This window comes from Camelina sativa, chromosome 18, assembly GCF_000633955.1.
Source record: "Camelina sativa cultivar DH55 chromosome 18, Cs, whole genome shotgun sequence".
In the NCBI taxonomy this organism is placed as follows: Eukaryota; Viridiplantae; Streptophyta; class Magnoliopsida; order Brassicales; family Brassicaceae; genus Camelina; species Camelina sativa.
The window spans coordinates 17,430,826-17,454,594 of NC_025702.1; the positions used below are offsets into that span (position 1 = coordinate 17,430,826).

Below are 23,769 nucleotides of genomic sequence, written 5' to 3' on the forward strand. Positions count from 1 at the left end.
TGATATTGGAAGTTTTGTTTTGTTGAGTTTAACATTCACTGATAAATTTCCCTGTTTGATCCATTGCCTTAATCTTCCCTCAGGATCTCCATGGCCGGGTTGTTAAAGTAAATTATGCAAATGATAGAACAAGTGGTGGTGGTTTTGGAGGTGGGGGCTATGGAGGCGGTGGCTATGGAGGCGGCGGCTATGGAGGTGGCGGTGCTGGTGGCTATGGAGGCGGTGGTGGCTATGGCAGCGGCAATGCTGGAGGGTATGGCAGCGGCAATGCTGGAGGCTATGGCAGCAATGCTGGAGGCTATGGCGGCAGTGCTGGTGGCTATGGCGGCAGTGGTGCTGGTGGCTATGGAGGCGATGCTACTGGTCACGGAGCTGGTGGTGGTTATGGTGCAAGCAGTGGATATGGATCTAGCGGCAACACTTATGGTGAGGTTCCAAGTGCAACTGCAGGGGCTGTTGGTGACTATAATGGAAGTAGTGGTTATGGTAGTGCCAATACTTACGGTAGCAATAATGGTGGGTTCGCTGGAGATAGCCAGTTTGGAGGAAACCCTGTTCCCAACAGCTCGCAATTTGGTGGTGACAATTCTCAGTTTGCTGCCGGTAGCCAATTTGGCGGTGAAGATCAATTTGGAAGTATGGAGAAAAGTGAAATTAAGATGGAGAATGGACCAGTGGAAGGAGATTTCGAAGATGACACTGATGTTGCCAAAAGAGCTTGAAGCAAGTAGCAAAAAATGTTTTCAAGACTTGGTGTTTTCATATTAGTTTTTATGATTAGTAATAGTTATCTGAATTTTCCTGAGGAAAACATTTTATCTAGTAACAATCTGCTATTTCTATCTTGAAAATAAGTTGTAGTTTGAGATTGTTTCTGAAGGTATCTATTGAATTTTAAAACAAAAATGTGAGCTTTGTTTCAACTTTTCTTATGGTCTACACATTAATCAGACTTTAAAAATTCCGAACTCTGATGTTGCCTATGTTACAGCTTATGTTCAGTTTCTTCCATGAGAAATAGCATCTTCTGAGCATTCAACACCACAGGAGACCCTTGTTTTGTTTTCTCAACAATCTGCTTTATCAGTTGCTTCTCCATTTCACTCTCAAAGTGGCTACTTTCTTCTTCTTCGTCTTCCATACCAATAAGGTCTAGCAGCTCCTGCTCCTGCACCTTCGAATCATCCTTCTGATGGCTCCAAGGTGAACTTTTGTTTGTTGAAGAGAACTCTTCTTGATGAATCCCGCTCTCTTGCATTTCCAACTGTAAATCATCATCATCATCTTCCGAGTCATCGTTTATTTTCATCAGTTCGTCGTAAGACTCATTGAATGCATCAAGTGCTTCTCCAGTTAAGTTCATAACCAGGGGTTGGATCTCCGCAAGATTAGTCTTGGTGTGCTCTATAGCAACTGGGATTTTCGAGTCACTCTTATATGTCATCACTTCACGGTGTTCCCATAACCTTGACCATGACTTCTTCTTGCTCTCTGATTCCATGACCAGCTGCTCCACCTTCCTTTGGCTCTCCTGGAGTGCAGACTCAAGCTCTTCAATCCGTTTCTCAAGACGTGAATTGATTACTTTATGCAACCGCAAGCTCAATTCACGAGGTGAGACAGCATAGTTTCCTGAGTCAGGCGTGGAGTCACCACTTGGGTCTTGGTTGGACTCAGGTTCATCTAAACGCTTCCCTTTAACCTGATCAGCTCTCAGTTCACCCTGAGCAAATTCTACCTCACAATCCGGCTCCATCTACAAAAAAGTTCAAAGTAGAAATTACAATATTAAACTTTGAAATTTGGTGTTTCAAGCAAGGCAATGCAAATAGCATAGTTGAAAAATGTAGACAAACACACCTCAATCAAATCAGAGAGTCTTGTCTCAGTGTTGGAGGAGTTCATGTTGATTTCTAGCCTTTCAAGTTCAGCTTCAAGCTCTGCTTCAATATTACTTATAGATTCTGAATTCTCAGCTGCCTTTGCAATATCTATCTCCTTTACTATCAACGAGTCTTTCATCTCGAGCTCATCTTCTAAATCATGTACCAAGTTCTCTGTTTGCTTCAGCTCTTGTTTGACTTTGCTCACTTCGGCTTGGTTTGCCATGAACGAGGACATGATGCCAATCGAGATCCCAATTTGTAGCAACATTGTTGCATCACCTAGTCCTGAAAGAAAAAAGAAACTTAAGTGCCATGTACAGTCTTTTCAATTTTCTAGCATAAATAATTACAGTTTAAAGATTGCAATAACTTTACCATGCCTTCTACTCTTGCTCGTCTCATTTCCTACACTTCTCTCAACCGAAGACTCCAATCCGGAGAATTTGCAACTATGTGTAGCCTGATCTTCATCGAGAGTAATATGTTGGCTCAGCCACAACGAATCTGCAGTGCTCTTACTAATCACACGAGTACCATCAGTCACGAGTAATGGCCTTGAGACTGAAGCGTGTGGTGATGGAAACGGACTAGTCATGTAATCTTCCATGGTCATTTGCTCTCTATGAAACCGAGACATTAAGCAACTATCCAGGGAACTCAAAGGTTTGGTTAATCGCCTGTACCGATGGTTTCTCCTAATGGATGTTCTCTGCCTAAATGAAGAGTCACCTGCAAGAGTACCACTGGGATTCCAATTCCCATGTTCAAGCTCAGAGAACTCTGGCATCAAGCTAAACAAAGAATCTGAATGGTTAGTATCGTCATATCCCAAATTACCCCCACTCGTAGATGCATCCGGATTTTCCCAATCTGATATCATGATCTCATCCCCAAGCTTGGTTTCATTAGTCTTCTTGCCTCTTACTAATCTGCTAAGCAGGCACCTAGGAGGAGATTCGGACTTCACATCATCCGAAGAAGATTCAAGAATGCTACTTCTACCTTTGGTCACATTCTGCAATTGCTTAGCTATATACCCCGTAGCAGCAGTCGCAGCGATTAACCATATATCCATTTCTTACTCTCTTGTCTTGAAGAATCAAGAGATCAACACAAAACTGAACATTAGATACTCCACTTCTTCATTCCAATGCAGGAATTCCAAATTCATATCGAAAGCTCAGAGCTTTAACTTGTCAAGTACAGAGACTATATCCTAATCTTATCTAGCAAATTCACAAACGAATTCAACACAAGGAACCTCAAAGTCGAGACCAAGAAACCCGTATTAAGAGAATGTAGGACTCAAGTTGAGAGAGCAACGCCCAAAAAAAAAACCAAACTTTGTATCGAACTATCCCGAAATCGAATTACTGAGCAATACCCATCTTCCAAAACCCAAGAAAGCTTCGATTTTTCCGTCAGAGATAAGGTGAGGGAACAGACAACGTGTACCCTTTAGGCAAAAACTGCAAGGAACGAAGAGAACAAGAAGAAGAAGAAGAAGAAGAAGAAGAGAGAGATCTTGGTTGTGTAGCTTGAAGAATTGATCAATTAACACCAATGGAGAAGCTCAAGGTCTAAGATATCTAACAATCGGAGAAAAAGTGGAATCTTTGTCGGAAGTGGGTACAATCGAATCTGTCAAATTAAGACAAGACGAGCTCACGAACGAACGGCTCTGTGTTTTTATTTATTAGTAATTATCTTTCGATAGGAGCTTCGTTTATACAAGAATAACGGACGATACGGCAAGTAATTTAGTGAGAAAAAAAAAAAAAAACTGTAAGGTTATTATTAAATTCCCAAATATCAGATAATAATGTTTTAAAAAGAAAAAATAAAAAGAAAAAAAAAGGTTAAGTTGTTGAATAACCCAAACAACTACGAAACAACAAAGATATTATTATCATTTTGCCCATTTCCCATATTTAAGACGAGAATTCAAGTGATGCACAATGACAGAACTCAGAAGTTAATACGAAAATAGTCTTGGATTGAAAATTCTTTGATACAATTTTGGAGTTAGACAATTAATATATATATATATATATATGTTAATTTTAAATGATTTATATATATGTTAATTTAAATGATTTTACGTTAATAATACTAATATAGTGTAAGAACAATAAATATATTTTTCTGGTATATAAAAAATACATATATATTTTTTCCGGTATACAGAAAATACATATATATATTTTTCCAGTATATAAAAACTACATATATATATATATATATTTTCCGGTATGTTGAGCATTACATAAATAGATATATCACGTTTTAAGTAGTTCTTTTTTTCAATTTTGTTTTCATTTTTATGCCAAATTTTGTAAACACTAAACTGCAACCAATGGAGCTTTTACTTAAACAAAAATTGGAAAAAGAACATGTCCTTAATCATATTTATTATTGATTTGCATTCGGAACCGGCATTTAATACTAACCATACAGATACAGAGGGTTTATGATCCTACTACACAGCCCACATAATACTAGACCGAATACAACTTCACCATATCGAAGCATTTTAGTACATTAATACATTAACACAGCCAAGTGACATACTCAAAAGTCTCGCAATATTTCTTAACCAGTGTGGTTTTTTCGTGAGCAGTTTTTGGGTTAATAATAATACTTCAGAGAGGTTTAGACGCAGCTTCGCCTATGTAAGCCTCAGCTTCTTCTTCAGAGAATCTTCCTCCTTCCACAAGTCCCCTTATTAAAGTATAGGCATAGGCTTTTGCAGGAGGTCTGAGAGGGAACTCACCGGATTTGAACTTCTCAGACACAGAATGCGTGCAACTGCAAACAAAAAAGTCATTGAGAAACCGCAGGAAAAAAAAATGAGGTTAGTCGGCAGTTTAACTCTGTTTTCTCAGCAGCAAAAGAGAAAAAAGAATAATGAAAACTTACGTCATTGTAAGTATAGGAATATCGCATTCTTTCCCCAAGCAGACAACAGATCCATACCAACTATCCTGTAAACAAATGTGTATAAGTGTGTGTATTACATGTTTCTATTAGTGTGTATCAATCAACATTTGTAATCTGACTAACCGAAACAGCTTCAGGTATAACGGCTCCTTTGTTCTCTGTTAACTGCAGAGCAGCTAGATCAAAGACTGGAAAATCAGTATCTACACTCAAAGCATTTTCTTGACGCAGAACGTCGTTGAACTGCTCAAGCCTGTTCAAAGAAAAAACCACAGATAGGGAATAAGTAGAAAAGATCACCAAATGAATTGCATACGGAAAGTGGAAACTGAGATGAAAAAGTGGTGGTGGTACACTTAACGTGATTCTGTACAAACACATGTGAATTTCATTATTGGGATTAGCAAGGGGATTGGCGAAAGCAACTCCGCCTGCACCCCACCTAGCTGTATGTTCACGGCCAAAGAACAATCTATGTGCAAATGTTTTCCACACTATTTCCTTTGGTGGACTTTTATCTATTGAACCAACACATGCCCTTTTCAATCCATCGACCTGAAAATAAATACAGACAGCCATATTTGTGTCAGTTAAGACCAAAGCTCAGACCCAACCACAATATAAAGCAAAACAAAACAGGGTCACTTACCTGTCCCCCTTGAATATAGCAAAGAAACCTCGGTTTCCACATGTTGGATCCAAAAGAAGCATACCAAACGTCAACCTTTGCAAGATCAGCTCTCCAAGATGTACGTGCAGTATCTACTTGGTGGTTTTCAATGCTAAGTTTCGACATCTGATCCAGGAGTCCTTGGGCGTCATCTTCAGTTTCAGAGTCGGAGTTTGAAATAAGGATAATCTATAATGAACAAACAAAATAAATTCTGTGATAAGAAGACAAACAGAAACTGTCTCGAAGTGGTTGCTAAGTGATAAACAATGAAAATGGAAATGGTTGACAAAAAAAGAAGGGTGCCCTACTGGAGTAGGACGTTTCTGATTAATCAGCTTCCACGATAATTCATCTGCAAGTGACGGCCAATATGCGCATAGCCTTTTGCGTACCTAAACACACAAGAAACAGATGAGTTTGTCAACTAGTAACATGGGCACTAATATAATATAAATATATATGACCGAAAAAATAGCTGGAAAGAAAAATAAATTGTTTTAGATTATGAAATTAGAATGTAATTAAGAAGATAAGATGATATAGGGCCATACCGCTTGTATCACACGCCATGTAGACTCGAATGGGTATGTTTCAGAAGAAGCTTGAATTTCTTTGTCTTCAAGCAAAACTTGGACACATGCAAGTGAAGACTTTGCTATTGAGTCAAGATTGTACCCTCCCTCTAATGCCATCACAATCTTCCCATCTGCAAACTCCATCAGCTGAGAGAACATTGGTGAAACAGAATGATATCAAATCCAAGTACATAGCTCTGGGATAAACAACCAGCTAAACCAAGTAATGTTATTTTCAGTGCTGGAGACCCGTGAAACGCAAATACAAATAATGAAGAAAGAGGTTCACTTCAACACCAACCTTCTTCAACATAGCTGAATATCCATATGGTGTCACGCGACAACCTCCGAGGGGATCACCAATAGCTGTTAAGAGGAGTTTGAAAAGGTTACACAACTCTGAACGTAACAAGGCCTTGAAAAAAATATGCTTTAAAATTTAAATCATATACCTGCATCAAATCCAGCTGAGAGCAATATAATATCAGGGTTAAATTCCCTCGCCACAGGAACGAATATATGGTCCCATGCGGCAAGATAATCTGCATCTCCACATTGTCCTTGATCCCATGGAACGTTTATGTTAAACCCTTCACCTGGACCTTCCCCAACCATGTTATAATCTCCATCATCCCCTGGTGCATAGAAACTTCCATACTCATGCCTAACCACAAATGCTTTTCCAGTTATTTTCCAAGTATAAATAATGACAAGCGGTTTCAAAAGAAGAGTAGACAAAGGTCACAGTTACGTTACATACCTATGAACAGAGAAAAATAGTACACGAGGATCTTTCCAGAACATCTTCTGTGTACCATTTCCGTGATGGACATCCCAATCAACAATCAGAATTTTGTTGACACCTAAATCCGGCTGCATTCAAGAAAATCCAAAAGAACTTGGTAACAGGCACACCAAAAGAATTTGAATGTAAGTAAGAAAATACAACGACATCTCAAAAGTCAATAGAAGTCTTTTACTCTTTCGTTTAGCAAATAACTAGCAGCAACAGCAACATTGTTGAATAAACAAAAACCCATGGCTTCATCTGTCTCAGCATGGTGCCCTGGGGGCCTGACAATAGCAAAGCCAGAATCTAACTCTCCTTGTGCAACTTTCTCTGCCAGCTGTTAATTTGCAAGAAAATATTGTTACATATCAAAATATCTAGCAAGTTGTTTTCTATCTTCCAATAAGATAGGAACACGTCATCTGTATGCATGTAGAGTTGTTTGTTACCTTAACAACAGATCCAGCTGCAAGATATGCGGCTTCAGATGAACTTCCGTTGAGATAAATCGAACTCAACTCTAAAGCAATCTTGTTTCTCTGATAATCTTTCTGTTTTGTGCTAAGAGTCCTAACTAGATTAACATGGTCCTTTGTGTGAACCAATTGGAGATGCTTATCGTCTGCTTTATTACTACCAAGAACCACACATCTGCAAAAGGAAAAAAAAAAGACAAAAATTGCAAATAGTAGTACTCTTACTAATTAACTAAGAGCTAACTAATGGGCTGCCAATTTACTCTAATGAGTGAAAATTAAACAAAAGTGAAAACATCAAGTCAATAGAGGAAACACACCTTAAACCCCCTATTCAGTAGCATACAAATTAACAAACAAACAAAGAATAAAGTCGGCTGGAGAGAGAGAGAGAGAGAGAGAGAGAGAGAGAGAGAGAGAGAGAACCTTTGAGAGACCCCGGCGAGCTGAAGCATCTCCCATATAACTCTGATGCGGTTGGGAAACTCAGGGTGATCTTCACCGTCAGGTGTGTCGTGTTTGCACATTGTGTCGTCATAAACAAGACCCACCTTTCGCTGGCTTTTCCCGGCGACTTCATCACCGTCCATTTTATCGTAGTTTTTCCGGGAAGATTCCCCGGCCATGGCCATATCAGAGAGATGAGAATGTGATTTGATAGTCTTATCGTTCGACGAATGTGTGAAGAAGATTTGAGTCCATGCTTTTTATTTTGTTTGGTCAGAAGTATTTTTGTTTTTTATTTCTCTATTTTCCCTTTTTATTTTGGCTCGCTGTAATCGTTTTGTCTCTTGTAAATGGACATTAATTAGAAGGACGAAACGAAAATATCTCCCTATTAATTCACATCTGCAGGAGGAAAAAGTTCTGAGAGCAAATATGTATGTTGGTTCCAATCCAAGAACCATATATATGTGCAGTAATAAGAGTACTCGATAAGAGGTTTAAATCAATAATAAAGATTTGTTTATTTTATTGGACGTCGATCGAGGAGCGTCATCAAATACCCATTTTATCTACCCATGCATTATTATATTTCGCCAAGCATATGAAGGTCTCTTGTGCCCATTTTTGCCTCCATAAAATCCTTAGTGGAAAAACACCTAGCTTTTAGTTTGTACACTCTTGATAATAGAGAACTCGGCACAGAAAGTAGTAACCTTCAGGCTTGTTTAGCGAGTAATGCCTGATTACTAATGTCACGGAAACCTAAACCACCCTCCTTAGATTGACACATCTTTTTCCATGAAACCAAATACATCTTAATTCTTTTTTTTTTCCTACTCTTGAGTTCCACCAAAAATTCGTCATTGCACTTGTTATGTTATCTCTTTCTTGAACTCCTGCAACAGGGTTTCAAGATCGGGCTCGAGATCTTCCGAGTCCATGTCTTCATTCTCAAGTCGGCTTCTTGATCTATTTTCTTGGAGTTCTTTATCTAGGCGTTCAGCTGTTGCTACCGCCTCATCTCGCTCCCGCAGCAAACTCTCAATTTTGGCACGAATACCACAAATTTGCATTCTCAACAAAATTATACATCAAATACGTAAGCCGAATTCATAATATTGATTTGCATTCTAAACCTGCATTTAATACAAACCATACAGGGTTTAATGATCTACACAACCCACATAATACCGAAGATAACTAAAATACAGTATACATACAGGAATTTGCTTAGGGAGCAAACTCAAAGCCACGAGAGGAAACAATCTTTCTTTCAGAAGACATACTCATAAAGTCTCAGAATATATATTTCTGAACCTGTGGTTTTAGTCTTAATTGAATGACTCAGAAACCTGAGGCTCCACATCGTCAGCGGTTTCTGGGTATAAATAATACTTCAGAGAGGTGTAGACGCAGCTTTGTCAATGTAAGCCTCAGCTTCTTCTGCAGAGAACCTTCCTCCTTCCACAAGGCCCCTTATGAAAGTGTTGGCATAGGCTTTTGCAGGAGGTCTTAGATGGATCTCACCGGATTTGAACTTCTCAAACACAGAAAGCGTGCAGCTGCAAACAAAAAAGTTATTCAGAAATTAAACCGCAGGAAAAAAATGAGGTTAGTTGAGATTATTCGTCTCGCAGCAAAAGTGAAAAGAATAATGAAAACTTACGTCATTGTAAGTATAGGAATGTCGCATTCTTTCCCCAAGCAGACAACAGATCCATACCAACTATTCTGTAAACAATGTGTATAAGTGTGATTATTACATGTTTCTATTAGTGTATCAATCAACATTTATCCTCTGACTAACCGAAACAGCTTCAGGTATTATGGCGCCTTTGTTCTCTGCTAACTGCAGACCAGCTAGATCAATGACTGGCAAATCAGTATCTACATTCAAACAATTTTCTTGACACAGAACGTCGTTGAACTGCTCAAGCCTGTTCAAGACAAAAAACACAGTGAATAAGTAGAAAAGTTCACCAAATGTATTACATATGGAAAGTGGAAACTGAGATGAAGAGTGGTAAAACTTAACGTGATTCTGTACAAACACATGTGAATTTGATCATTGTGATTAGCAAGGGGATTGGCGAAACCAACTCCGCCTACACCCCAGCTAGGTGAAGATTCACGGCCAAAGAACAATCTATGTGGAAATGTTTTCCACACTATTTCCTTTGGTGGACTTTTATCCATTGAACCAACACATGCCTTTTTCATTCCCTCGACCTGAAAATAAATACAGGCAGCCATATATGTGTCAGTTAAGACCAAAGCTCAGACCCAACCCCAAAATAAAACAAAACAAAACAGGGTCACTTACCAGTCCCCCTTGAATATAGCAAAGAAACCTTGGTTTCCACATGTTGGATCCAAAAGAAGCATACCAAACGTCAACCTTTGCAAGATCAGCTCTCCAAGATGTACGTGCAGTATCTACTTGGTGGTTTTCAATGCTGAGTTTCGACATCTGATCCAGGAGTCCTTGGGCGTCGTCTTCAGTTTCAGAGTCGGAGCTTGAGATAAGGATAATCTATAATGAACAAACAAAAGAAATTCTGTGATAAGAAAGAAATACAGAAACTGTCTCTAAAAAAGAAGATTAAGCAGAGGAAATTTAGTAAAGAGGCAAAAAAGTTAAGAAGTGGTTGCTAAGTGATAAAAAAGTGAGGTTTTCGGAAATCCGATCTGGCAAGGAAACGCTTTCTGATTAACGATGAAAATGGAAATGATTGACAAAAAGAAGGGTGCCCAACTGGAGTAGGAACTTTCTGATTAATCAGCTTCCACGATAATTCATCTGCAAGTGAAGGCCAATATGCGCATAGCCTTTTGCGTACCTAAACCCACAAGAAACAGATCAGTTTTTTCTACTAGAAACATAGGCACTATAGAATATATATATGACCGAAAATATAAATGGAAAGAGAAATAAAGTTGTTTCAGATTGTGAAAGGAGAAAGTAAGAAGACTAAGAAGATAGGATGGTATAGAGGCATACCGCTTGTATCACACGCCATGTAGACTCGAATGGGTATGCTTCAGAAGAAGCTTGAATTTCTTTGTCTTCAAGCAAAACTTCGACACATGCAAGTGAAGACTTTGCAATTGAGTCAAGATTGTACCCTCCCTCTAATGCCATCACAATCTTTCCATGTGCAAACTCCATAAGCTGAGAGAACATTGGTGAAACACAGAATGATATCAAATACAAGTACGTAGCTCAGGAATAAACAACCAGCTAAACCAAGAAGTGTTATTTTCAGTGCTGGAGACCCGTGAAACGCAAATACAAACAATGAGAAAAAGAGGGAGTTCAGTTCAACAGCAACCTTCTTCAACATAACTGAATATCCATATGGTGTCACGCGACAACCTCCGAGGGGATCACCAATAGCTGTTAAGAGGAGTTTGAAAAGGTTACACAACTCGGAACGTAACAAAGTCTTGAATAAGAAACTGCTTAAAACCATATTTACCTGCATCAAATCCAGCTGAGAGCAATATAATATCAGGGTTAAATTCCCTCGCCACAGGAATCAAGATATGGTCCCATGCGGCAAGATAATCTGCATCTCCACATCGACCTTGATCCCATGGAACGTTTATGTTAAACCCTTCACCTAGACCTTCCCCAACCATGTCATAATCTCCATCATCCCCTGCTGGATAGAAACTTCCATACTCATGCCTAACCACAAATGCGTTCCAGTTACTTTCCAAGTACAAAAATCAATAGAAATCAAGTGAAAAGGTAACAGAGTCGAAAATTGGCTCCTTAAATCATGACAAGCGGGTTCAAAAGAAGAGTAGACGAAGGTCACAATTACATACCTATGAACAGAGAAAAATAGTACACGAGGATCTTTCCAGAACATCTTCTGTGTACCATTTCCGTGATGGACATCCCAATCAACAATCAGAATTTTGTTGACGCCTAGATCCGGCTGCATTCAAGAAAATCCAAAAGAACTATGTAACAGGCACACCAAAAGAATTTGAATGTAAGCAAGAGATATATAAGGACATCGCAAAAGCCAATAGTAGTCTTTACTCTCTCGTTTAGTAAATAACTAGCAGCAACAGCAACATTATTGAATAAACAAAAACCCATGGCTTCATCTGTCTCAGCATGGTGTCCAGGGGGCCTGACAATAGCAAAGCCAGAATCTAACTCTCCTTGTGCAACTTTCTCTGCCAGCTGTTAATTTGCAAGAAAATATTGTTACATATCATCAGTCAAATCATTATAGCAGTTTTCTATCTTCCAATAAGAGAGGAACAAGTCATCTGTATGCATGTAGAGTTGTTTGTTACCTTAACAACAGATCCAGCAGCAAGATATGCGGCTTCAGATGAACTTCCGTTGAGATAAATTGAATTCAACTGAGAAGCAATCTTGTTTCTCCGATAATCTTTCTGTTTCGTGCTAAGAGTCTTAACTAAATTAACATGGTCCTTTGTGTGAACCAATTGAAGATGCTTATCTTCTGCTTTGCTACTACCAAGAACCACGCATCTGCAAAAGGAAAAAAAAAACAAAAATTGTGATGGATAGTTGGAATTGGATACACTCCCGAAAGACTAAATCCCACCTTGTTAACTAATGAGCTGCCAGATTACTCTAATGAACAGCCTTATGAAATGAAAACACCGATTCAAGAGAGGATTAGAAATTAATGAGCTATGATGAAACACACCTATATAGAATCAAATTCAGCAGTGAACGATTTGACAATATTCAAATTGAGATGCTTAAATTTCATTACCAAACAAGAAAAAACAGATTGGGATCAGAAATTACCCAATTTGACTAAGTTTGAGCATTTTTTTTTTCTAGGGCTTTATTAATCAAACAAACAACAGAGCCGGCACGAGAAGAGAGAGAGAAAAAAGGATGAACCTTTGAGAAACTCCGGCGAGCTGAAGCTTCTCCCATATAACTCTGATGCGATCGGGACACTCAGGGTGATCCTCGCCGTCAGGTGTGTCGTGTTTACACATCGTCTCGTCGTAAATAAGACCCACCGTTCGCTCGACTTTTCCGACGACTTTACCGTCACAATCTCCGTAATTGATGGCCATATCAGGGAGATGTGACAGTCTTATCGTTAGACGACGATCAGAGAGAAGAAGGTGAATGGTCTAAATCTTTTTTTTTTGCTCTCTCACTCTGAAAAGCTTCAAAGTATTTTATTTATATTTATTTTCGTTTTTTAATATATATATATTATTTTTTTTTTTAAAGGTTTGACTATTTTGGAGACTCTTTGGAGGGAATAGGGAAACTTAATATCTAAACCAAACAACATCGGACACGTCACATTTTTCTAGAAGAACCAAACCGGACTTGATTGACCAATTGAACTGCAGAAACCAGTGGACCGGCGATAAAACTAAATTAACTAATCTTCTTATAATTAAAAACATGATTTTCTGCAAAAAATTGAAATTTGTTTTTACTTTCTCCGTTACTGTTGTTGTTCTTCAAGATCTCTCGTTACTTGTCAAGTAAAAACATTGTTTGGTTACAATCACAAAAAACGTCTTGTGGTTACAATGAAACTCCACTGTTATTACTAAATCGAGCTATGTATACCTTTTGATATACGATGTTTAGTGTTTTATTATGAGTCGTTGCACCGGACCCTTTACCGCTTCCTACGTTTAGTGCTTACTGTGACTGTTGGGGAAGAGGCGTCTTCACGAGTCACCACAGGTGGGCGATGGCTAGCAAGAACATCGTTCCACCACTTCTCATACACTTCTACAGAATGGTAATCGTCCTTCTTCCCAAGCTTATCAAGCCACGCGCGAAACTTGTGGTATTCTTCTGCTGCGACCTCAAGCTCCCAACCTAGTAGAGTACCCTGCCTCTCCCATCGACGATACACTTGGTACCGATTGGTGATAGCTGATGCTAAGATGGTAAGATCCCCCGCTTGCTTAAAAATTTTCATCCTTGTTATTAAGTTTTCTCTAATACGTTCCCAGGTTTTCTTCAAGTCCTCATGGCTTTCGAGCTCTTCCGAGTCCATGTCTTCATTGAACTCCTGAGACATGGGTTCAAGCTCGTCCGAATCCATGTCTTCATTGGACTTCTGAGACAATGCAAAAGATCCATTCCCAACTCGGCTTCTTAACCTTTCATCTTGGAGTTCCTTATCTAGGCGTTCAGCTTTCACTACTGCCTCATCTCGCTCCTGCACCAAACTTTCTATTTTAGCACGAAGACCACGAATTTCATCCTCCCGAGCCCGAACCAACATTAGCCGCGCTTTCTCTTTTGTTTCTAGCTCCTTCTTTTTGGCCTTTAACTCTTTTCTACTTGCCTCCAGTTCTCCATCTCGAGCAGCCAATAGAGACAAGATATGGAATCAAGATATGGTCCCATGCCGCAAGATAATCTGCATCTCCACATCGTCCTTGATCCCATGGAACGTTTATGTTAAACCCTTCACCTGGACCTTCCCCAACCATGTTATAACCCCCATCGTCACCCGATGGATAGAAACTTCCATGGTCATACCTAGCCACAAATGCATTTCCACAAGTAAGATCATGTGAAAAAGTAGCTTGGAAAGAAGAAGTAGACAGAGTATGCAGATACATACCTATGAACAGAGAATACTAGTATGTGGGGATCTTTCCAGAACATCTTCTGTGTACCATTTCCGTGATGGATATCCCAATCAACAATCAGAATTTTCTTGATACCTAGATCCGGCTGCATTAGTTTAAAGCAAAAGAACATGAGAATAAACACAACAAAGGAATGTGACTAAAGAAGTACTTACTCTTTGGTTTAGTAAATAACTAGCAGCAACGGCAACATTGTTGAATAGACAAAAACCCATGGCTTCATCTGCCTCAGCATGGTGTCNACCACATTGTTGAATAAAGAAAAACCCCTGGCTTCATCTGCCTCAGCATGGTGCCCTGGGGGCCTGACAATAGCAAAGCCACAATCTAACTCTCCTTCTGCAACTTTCTCCGCCACCTGTTACATATTTCAAGAAAACATCAATCGTCAATCGGACCATCCTAACAATATTGAATCTGCTTTTGTAAAAGAGATAACTCTTATGCATCTCTCGTATTACCTCTACAACAGATCCAGCTGCAAGATATGCGGCTTCAGATAAACCTCCGTGAATCCAACTGTGAAGCAATCTTGTCTCTCCGAGAATCTTTCTGATTTGTGCTAATTTAGTTCACTAAGTTAACATGTTTTATTGTGTGAACCAATTTGAGATGTTTATCTTCCGCTTTGGTACCACCAAGAACCATACATCTGGAAAAGGAGACACCAATATTGTCCGTACAGAGAATGCAAAAATAAGCAAAATCCAAGAACAGATTTTGATGGATACAACACTCCCGAGAGACTAGATTCCACCTTCCGACACTAATTGATAGACTTAATGAGTGAAAACAAAAAAGAAAGGAGTAGAAAGTTTCTTCACATAAGTCAAACCCAAAACCGCCAATAACCTTAAGTAAAAGACAAATATTATTATGAAGAATCTCAAGTAAAAGAGATTAAGAGAATAGAAACACTTATACTATATATAGAACAAAATTCAGATTTAGAAAATCAAATGTCAGGAAAAAAATAAATTTGGCTAAGTTTCTGCATTTACTAGGGCTTAAACTCCAAAAAGACAACAAAATCGCAGGAGAAGAGGAAAGTATGAACCTTTGAGTGACTCCGGCAAGCTGAAGCTTTTCCCAGATAACTCTGATGCGGTCGGGACACTCTACGTGAACCTCACCGTCGGGTGTGTCGTGTTTGCACATCGTGTCGTCGTAAACAAGACCCACCTTACGCTTGGTTTTCCCGGCGGCTTTACTGTCGCAGTCCTTACCGGAAGATTCGCCGGCCATTGTTATCTCAGAGAGATGTGACCGTCTTATCTTTCCAAGAGCAATGAGAGAAACTGGAGGGTCAACCAAGCAGCAAAAACAAAACACACTCTAAACTCTGAAGCTATTAAATTCTAAGTATTTTTGCTTTTTAAAAAAAAAAATCTTCTTTTTTTTTAATCTAAAGAGCTTCTTTGGAGGGAAACTGGGAAACCTAGCAACTCAACCAATCAAAGTCTGACAGCTCATAATCTACTAGAACCGATGACCGGTTGAACCAATTTAAAATTGGTGAACCGGTGTAGAAAACTAAACCCAATTTTCTGCAAACGGCATATAAATTTATTTTTATTTTTGTTTTCGGTTTGGTGAATTGGGTTTCTGTGGAATAAAAAGTATATAGAGGGAGTTCATGTGCAATTGTAGTTAAGACTGCCTAAACTAACGCTGAAGAGAATGAACAACACTGAATCTGGAGTGTGAAAACTCTACACTTATTTTGATTCTTCACTTCACAAAAACGTTTCTGTACTTGAGCTGTCTTTACAATGAAACTCCACTGTACTTACGACTACGATGTCACGTTAACACTCAAAACATCTCTTGATTCTCTTCTTCTTCTAGTATCCTCAAAATGTCAAAATCAAGCTATGTACCTCTAAGCTGTTCACTACGACTGTACCTCAAAGCTGAAGCAGCTTATCTAGCTGCAAGCTGGTCTTTCTCCAGAAGATCCACAAGGCCTCGAGGAGGGTATTCGAAGAAAACTAATCCTTGAGGCTGTTCTTCTGATCTGCTGGCTAGCCATTCTGCACACGAGTTCTCTTCTTTGGAGATTTGGTAAATGTCACACTCCCATTCCCTCAAGATCATGTCCTTGCACGATCCCAGAATCGTTCTACTTTTAGGAGACAAGTACGATTTTGTTGTTAGAGCATTGATGATCTCAAAGCTTGTTGTCTCCAATTGGATTCTTCGGAAACCGCTGTCCCATAGAAATTTGAGGCCATGGTATATAGCCAAAAGCCCAGCTGCAACTTCAGATATGCTCTTATGGCACCTAATGTATCCAAACAACCACTTCCCTGATTGGTTACGCACTATTCCAGAGGATACGGTTTGATCAGACAGGGTGTTTAAAGTTCCTTGTATATTAAGTTTCACCAAGGGTGGTGCCCATATCTTCTCGAAACCAGGAGGTAAACTTGCTTGTTTGCTCAACTTCCCCGGTGATCTTGAGGGAGTGTTTTTTGATTCTGCAATAAGCTTCAGAGCCACATTCGTGGTAAAGCATTCAGTGTCTATATCCATGTCAACAACATCCCCATCATCAAACTCTTTATCAATTTGTGAAGCAGTTCCGGGAACAAGTGCTAGTGAGTTTTTGATCTGAAGAAAAAAACCCCAAAGGAAGTATTCTTTTTTCTTCTGCGTATTGATGAGAACTGCAAACACAAAATGGAAGTTCTTTGTTTTTTCTTCTGGAAATCTCAAAATGTAAGTTATTCAGGACAAAAAATAAAAAATATCTTTAGTGATACAGTAGCCATACACTGGGAGGTCTTGTCCAATAGCGTCGAGGAGAATATCAACAACTCAGTGCCGTTTATACCAATTTTAATCATGGCATTGGGAGTTGCTATCGCCTCAAACAGATGAGTATATTCCTCTTTAAACCTGAAGAATTAGTGTACATACCCTGATTTAATAAGTTTTCTGATAACAGCGATTCAACAAGAAGAAGAAGTTTGTCCTTCATAGAAAAGGGCTTTTGAGTACCTCTCTGTTTTCTTCTCATCTGGGAAAAGGTACACTTCGACATTCAATAGCGTTGGGACTCTGCCAAACAGATCAATAAGAATGTTGCATGTAGGAAGCAATTCGACCTTGAGTAATGCAGGAATCGCCTTAGAAAGTCTAAGTGCCTTCCTCGTGATAGTGGATGCCGGTTTAGCCAAAAACTTGCAGTCAAACTCAGGCGGTGTGGCAGAATCCATAATGCGTCCGCTGGTACAGTTGTTAAAAGGAAGAGTTCATTTTAACACAAGCAAAGAGGAACTGTTGAGCTAGTAACTTGTAAAGGTCTAAAGAGACTAGTCTACAAAGGAATCAAATTAGGTCACAATACAAGTGCAATATGACATCATGAGTCTTAATATGGTCATGCTCTAGAAAACGTAGCAAGTTTCGGCATTTCCAAATCTTAAGTTTCAACCAAGTAGCATATGCATAATGTGAAAGAGTTTAAGTAGTATGCGTAATGGCAATTATCTAGCAACATAGAGTGGTCTAGTTGACGTTTCTAAAAATAATGTAATGTGTCAAGTAACTCACTTCCAAGTAGGATGCTGAGCTGGTAGAAATAGAAGTAGCTCCGATAGTTCTTCATTAGAGACTGATTGACGTATCTCTTTGAAACCATTATCTTTAGCTTTATCACCAACTTCCACAATTGTCCCTAGAGAAACCAAGAAAAAGCAAGACATGTTTTTTTAGCCATCATGTGCAAACAAGTTTAGGATTCTTTGGCTTTCCGAAAGGAAAGAAAAGCAAAAGATATCACCTTCTACATTTTGTGTAGCATTAGCAGCTTGTTGCTTGATTATTGAACGAATCTGCAAAGCACGTGGACTAGGAGGCTCGATCGTCTTTGATTGAAGGAGCCTTGGAGTGGTTTTTTGTCTCGCTGGTGCAGTAGTCAGACTCAGAGCTCGAAGACCGCAAACAATTTCTTTTCTGAAACCTTCTGCAGGAAAAGCCAAGACTCGCCTTGGTGCTTCAGGAGTTGGACGAGCCTGGACATGTCTTGGTGCTTCAGGAGTTGACCGAGCCTGGACAGGTCTTGGTGCTTCAGAAATTGGACTAGACGGGACATGTATTGGTGCTTTAGGAGTTGGTTGAGCCTGGACAGGTCTTGGTGCTTCAGGAGTTGGACGAGCAGGCACAGGTCTTGGTGCTTCAGAAATTGGACGAGACGGGACATGTCTTGGTGCTTCAGGAGTTGGACGAGCCGAAACAGGTCTTGGTGCTTCAGAAATTGGACGAGCCGGGACATGTCTTGGTGCTTCAGGAGTTGAACGAGCCTGGACAGGTCTTGGTGCTTCAGAAGTTGGACGAGACGGGACATGTATGGGTGTTTTAGGAGTTGATTGAGCCGAAACAGGTCTTGGTGCTTCAGGAGGTGGACGACCCGGTACATGTCTTGGTGCTTCAGAAGTTGGACGAGCCAGGACAGGTCTTGTTGGTGTTTGAGGAGTTCGACGAACTGGGACAGCGTTTGGTACTTGATAAGTTGCACGAGCACGCTTAACAGGAGAAACCGGCATTACATTGCTTCCAGATGAAAGTTTCATAGCTTCCACGGGTGAAATCAACTTAACTTTAGAAGGTCTAGATATTGGATTCCCTCTGGGAACTGGATTTGAAGATTCAACCCTCAGCTTACTCCTACCAGGAACTACTTTGATCGAATCTGATGGCAACTGACCAGGACTCATTCTGAATTGATGAGAAATTCTCAACCTTTTTAACCTAAAACAAAACAAAAAAAAACGAATCTTTAATAAAAAAATCATCCAACCGAAGATGAGAAGAAATTAATATCAACGAACTGATTCAGGTAACTAACTCTATATACAAATCCAACGACTCTCAAAGAAATCGTATGTACAGTAGAGAGGTTCTATAAATCGAAACCCTAGATTACAAAATCCTAACAAAACCCATTAAGCGGGTGAAAAGTACGGAACGCGTGACAAGGAACAGAGCAGATAAAGCTGAAACACAGAATCAGTTAGCCGAAGAGCGAAGATTTTCAGAGAATCATCAAAGACAACTTTTTTTTTGCTTGCGTAGTACGAAATATAAAGCGAGAAAATAAAAATAAATGATCAGTAAACCCGAGAGAGTACAAGACGAACACAGGGGAGATGAGAAAAAAAAAATCAGAATGTGAGTTTCAGATACCGAAACGATTCAACTTACTTACAGAGAAATCGAAACCGCCGGTGAGTTTTTGTCGTTGAAAAGGGGAAGAAACACATACACACTGTGGAGAGAGAAAGTAAGAGAGAGAGAGAGAGAGTGGAGCCGAAGGTGTGGGGAAGAGAGGGGAAACGAAGAAGACGACAATTATCTTTCTCACTCTCTGAGAATTTGATATTTCCGGATATCACCCCTATATCTTTTTTACTTTTAACTAAAAAGACCCCTAATATTCTTTAACTATTAAAGAACATGCCAACTTTTCTTAAATTTACAAAAACATCCCATGTGCTAGTAAAGGAGTCGAGTAGAATCCGACTTCTATGTTTGAGCTTCTATAGTAATGTTTTGGTGCATTTAACTTTTGGGAAATTCATACCTACTTAATATTATGTTTTACAATGGTTAAACATGTTTTTTTTTTGTTTAATGGCGTGTTAAACCACTGAAATTTATGAAACTTGGATTTGGGTATGTGACATTTTATGACATAAACATGTAAATTTGAAATGTATATAGTAATTAACAACAACAAAGAAAAAAAACATAAATGTACGTTTAATAAACGGGTCCTGCCTGGCTAGTCCTGAAAAGCTATAAGAAAGGGTTCCTATATTTGGCAACCTCTCGATTATGAGTCCATATATTGTCATCAAAGCATCTCTTATCATCTTTCCAGGAAACTTCGTGTTCCTGGCCTCTTTTTTCATAAATGGTTATGGGTCCTTCCTTGCAGATACATATGCGTTCGTACGACTTTGTGTGGTAGCATATAGATATAAACGAAATTTTTAATTACAGTACATGGGGTAAAAAGTGATTAATACCTTCTTTGACTCCTAGCTTCATTGAGTAGGAAGAAGAATTTAGTTATGTTCATTCATTAGTCATATAGTATATGACTTTTTTTTTTTTTTGAACAAAGTCATATAGTATATGACTTGATCCCAAATGACAATGAAATAAGTCCAATCTCTCAGTTAGCTAACAAAATGACTTGTGACTCAAGAAAAAAGAAGAGATCAACGTATTGTGGTGGCTCTTGACTGGAAAATCTTTCCCACATGGGCTTGAACAGTGGAGATATTGATCAATCAAGACACAGAACAATCTTCTTCAATTTTTCATCAAAGGGAGGGAGAGAAACTGAAGATTGGTTTCATCACCTGGGAGCGTGGAATTGATTCTTCTGTAGTGTGCTGATGAATAACAGGCACTACTTGTTCTACAACTTGATTAGTTCTCGATGATGGAGCAGCTCCCATCCAATCTTTCTTATCCACAACTTGATTAGTTCTTAATGATGATGGAGCAGTTTGACGATCAATAGGAACTTGGTTATCCACAATTAGTTGCTTGGTTCTTGACAATGGAACAGTTTGATCAATAGAAACTTTGTTAACCACAACTTGTTCCACTTGAACAGTTCTTGATAACTGAGCAGCTTCTTTTACTTGATGATTAGCAGATGATGGATCACGGCACTCTTCACATAGCCAAATACGAGGAACACGATGTAACAGCATCCTGGCGCAGTAACTTAAACACACACACACACACACACAAAACAAAGAAAAGTATTTATATCAAGAACATTAACAAAATGAGTAAACAGTAACAAGTATAATAAAGCAAAATGAGTCAATATTACGTATGCTCTCTTGTATCTCTGCACTTGACGCATATCATTATCGAAAGCTCATCAGCAACACTTCCGCATACTTCGCAAGGCTTCTTCTTGGTCTTCTTCTTCTTCTTCTTCTATACATATGTAGAAAGTTAAAGATCGGTGATAAAGCAAGTCGAAATCTTGCTAAATCTTTACAATTTAACACAAAAAAAAAAGAAAGAAACAAAGACTCAGAAATCAAGAAACCCTAAAAAGATGCAAAAAAATCGATTCTTGATGATAAAAATGCAATTGCTTTCATAAAAAAAATCGAAAACCCAGAAGAAGAAAATCGAAAAACGAAGAAGCAATTTTACCGCGGAATCGGAAAGGTTAATATCTGAAGTAAATGGCGAATCTTTTGATCCAGACTCGTAACCACTTTTGTCCACCACCATTGTTATCAAATCAATCAAGTCACAATTTAAAAAAAAAAAAAAAAAGTCTTTTGGAACCCAAAAGTTTCGATCTTTCTTGGTTTTCTTGAAATCGAAGAGTCAGTTTTTTTTTTTTTATCTCAAGAGCGAGCGACGACGAATTTGGGTTTAACAAACCTTTTCTTGCTTCTCCCCAAACCCAAATCTTGAATTATTGTTATTTTTTTTTCTTTTTTTTTTTTCTTAATATGATATATACAAAAAGTATATTTCAAATTGTAGTATTTCTATATTGGGTTATTTATAAAATACGGTTTAGCAAATAATTAATGTTTTAATCTCCGATATCTAAGGAATTGGTATTATCCAATTTATATTATTCACCTTTTGAGTTACAGAGGAAAAAAAAAGAAAAAAAAAAGTAAGAACAATCTGCCGACGTGGCATTTTCCAAACCACTTATTTTATCCAGCTTTTTCACCAAGTTTTCCTCCTTTATGTGTGTTTATATTTATTTTTACCATAGTTTTCTACATATACTTATGTATCTTCTTACTCTTAATTTGCAATATTGGCTGTCAATAAACAAAAAAAATAATAAAAATAAAGTATTGATAATGAATGTATGTAAAACATTTGTCAAAAAGATGGTTACAAAGAAGATTGAAACTTTTCATATCATTTAAAGAAGAAAAATTAAGAGTTTCCTAAAATGGCCTAGTTGTGAGACAAGTTCAAATAGTAAAAGCATCACATATCCCATTTATTATATAAACTGTCTCCAAATCATATCACATATCATTTTTTTGGTAACAGCAAAAAGGAGTTTGTCATAGCTTCATCAAAGTAGCCAGACAAGACTCAAAGAAGAATGTACACAACAAGAGTCAAAATAATGACCATCAATCATAGACGTAGCCAGCCGGAATCAAAGTGACTTGTGACCCAAGAAGAAAAAGAAAAGCTTTTTAAAAACAACCCTAAATCCATAGATGTCTCTCATGTCATCATCCGTCAAGCTACACAAACCTCTCTGAATAAGCAAGCATTCAGAATTCAGATCCCGAATCAGAGGGCAGATTCAAGTCTGGTATTTTGAATGGAGATGTATCCATGGGCACATGAGAAGAAGACCCTTCATTACTCACTGGACTGGCATGTGCCTGTTGTGGAGCTTGATTACCAGATTCGCATGTTGTCATGTTGTGATCATGAACAACTTCGCTACCAACAACTTGATAACTAGTTCTTGATGACGTAGCAATTTGAGCAATGCGACGAATAGCCACAACTTGATAACTTCTTGAATTTGTAGCAACTAGGCGACCTGAGGTAAAACACTCATCACATATCCACATCCTAGGAACAGAATGTTTCATCACCCTCGAGCAATAACTGAAACATATACATAAAAAACCATAAAATTCATGGAAATTAAGATTCGTGTCCCTTAAAACATTTGAGAAAAAGAAGAATGAAATTGATCTTTACGTATGCTCTCGTGTGTCTTTGCAGATGAAACATGTCATTATCTCATCGTCATCGGCATTACTACCGCAAATCTCACAAGGCTTCTTTCTCTATACGTAGCAAAATTAAAGATTAATTACGAATTAGGAAACGGGTTTCTCTGAATCTTGCTACCGAATCACAGAGAGAGAGAGGAAGAGACTATTCTCAGAATCGACAAGGTCTAAAAGATGCACACAATGATTTCTGATTACAAGAAGAGATGTAAACCATAAGTAAGTTTAGCGTTTTACCTCGGCAAGGCTTATCTCTGACCCTGAAGAAGTTTGTGAAGCTTCTGATCCAGCCTCATATCCACTTTCGACGGCGTCCATTGTTATCGATCAAGGGGTTTCTTCAATGGCGTTGACTGAAACCAGGTTTTTATCGTTTTCTTGAGTTAGAAGAAACAGTTTTTGTTTTCCTCTTATGTGCTTGAAATCCAAAACTTGAATCTTGCTTGATTTATATACGAATGCAAAAGTTCAAATTACAAGTTCGCAGTAGAATCTGTAGTAGTATTATTGATTAATCAGATTACAGATATATATGGAAAATGAAAATCCGTATTTATTTA

The 23,769-nt window shown here is 38.6% G+C and overlaps 7 protein-coding genes and 1 long non-coding RNA gene across 11 annotated transcripts in view; 1 reads left to right on the forward strand and 7 right to left on the reverse strand.

Annotated features, from left to right (window-relative positions):
- LOC104762216 (glycine-rich RNA-binding protein 3, mitochondrial-like) overlaps positions 1-870 on the forward strand; it is a 2,956-nt gene extending 2,086 nt beyond the window's left edge. For 3 of the 4 annotated variants that reach the window (XM_010485464.2, XM_010485465.2, XM_010485466.2), the window contains exon 6: positions 166-870. In XM_010485464.2, coding sequence (XP_010483766.1) covers positions 166-722 — 557 coding nt within the window. In that variant the 3' untranslated portion in view covers positions 723-870. The remainder of the gene's footprint in view (positions 1-165) is intronic. The other variant, XM_010485467.2, reaches the window with a different exon arrangement.
- LOC104762215 lies at positions 869-3,617 on the reverse strand. Its single transcript, XM_010485463.2, has 3 exons — positions 2,262-3,617; positions 1,861-2,171; positions 869-1,756 (listed from the first exon to the last, which is right to left on the reverse strand). Exons 1-3 carry the CDS (start codon positions 2,959-2,961, stop codon positions 986-988), a joined length of 1,782 nt encoding a protein of 593 aa, XP_010483765.1. The 5' UTR covers positions 2,962-3,617; the 3' UTR covers positions 869-985.
- Positions 4,280-8,165, reverse strand: LOC104762217 (histone deacetylase 5-like). Its single transcript, XM_010485468.2, has 13 exons — positions 7,767-8,165; positions 7,314-7,515; positions 7,055-7,201; positions 6,835-6,947; positions 6,527-6,738; positions 6,376-6,440; positions 6,051-6,221; positions 5,808-5,891; positions 5,476-5,685; positions 5,188-5,381; positions 4,950-5,079; positions 4,806-4,870; positions 4,280-4,694 (listed from the first exon to the last, which is right to left on the reverse strand). The coding sequence occupies exons 1-13, from the start codon at positions 7,970-7,972 to the stop codon at positions 4,529-4,531; spliced, it is 1,965 nt and encodes a 654-aa protein (XP_010483770.1). The 5' UTR covers positions 7,973-8,165; the 3' UTR covers positions 4,280-4,528.
- Positions 8,884-12,963, reverse strand: LOC104762218 (histone deacetylase 5). Its single transcript, XM_010485469.1, has 13 exons — positions 12,691-12,963; positions 12,105-12,306; positions 11,842-11,988; positions 11,622-11,734; positions 11,267-11,478; positions 11,120-11,184; positions 10,789-10,959; positions 10,544-10,627; positions 10,111-10,320; positions 9,823-10,016; positions 9,595-9,724; positions 9,454-9,518; positions 8,884-9,349 (listed from the first exon to the last, which is right to left on the reverse strand). Exons 1-13 carry the CDS (start codon positions 12,870-12,872, stop codon positions 9,184-9,186), a joined length of 1,941 nt encoding a protein of 646 aa, XP_010483771.1. The 5' UTR covers positions 12,873-12,963; the 3' UTR covers positions 8,884-9,183.
- LOC109130521 (histone deacetylase 18-like) lies at positions 13,439-14,306 on the reverse strand. Its single transcript, XM_019240127.1, has one exon. The coding sequence runs from the start codon at positions 14,054-14,056 to the stop codon at positions 13,439-13,441; it is 618 nt and encodes a 205-aa protein (XP_019095672.1). The 5' UTR covers positions 14,057-14,306.
- LOC104763617 lies at positions 14,713-15,077 on the reverse strand. The gene is made up of 2 exons (XR_002036531.1): positions 14,891-15,077; positions 14,713-14,787 (listed from the first exon to the last, which is right to left on the reverse strand). It is a non-coding gene; the product is annotated as an uncharacterized LOC104763617 (long non-coding RNA).
- Positions 16,081-19,774, reverse strand: LOC104762219. The gene is made up of 6 exons (XM_010485470.2): positions 19,638-19,774; positions 18,217-19,184; positions 17,988-18,111; positions 17,433-17,660; positions 17,206-17,330; positions 16,081-17,098 (listed from the first exon to the last, which is right to left on the reverse strand). The coding sequence occupies exons 1-6, from the start codon at positions 19,694-19,696 to the stop codon at positions 16,353-16,355; spliced, it is 2,250 nt and encodes a 749-aa protein (XP_010483772.2). The 5' UTR covers positions 19,697-19,774; the 3' UTR covers positions 16,081-16,352.
- Positions 20,593-21,863, reverse strand: LOC104762221. Its single transcript, XM_010485471.2, has 3 exons — positions 21,624-21,863; positions 21,289-21,398; positions 20,593-21,176 (listed from the first exon to the last, which is right to left on the reverse strand). Exons 1-3 carry the CDS (start codon positions 21,702-21,704, stop codon positions 20,765-20,767), a joined length of 603 nt encoding a protein of 200 aa, XP_010483773.1. The 5' UTR covers positions 21,705-21,863; the 3' UTR covers positions 20,593-20,764.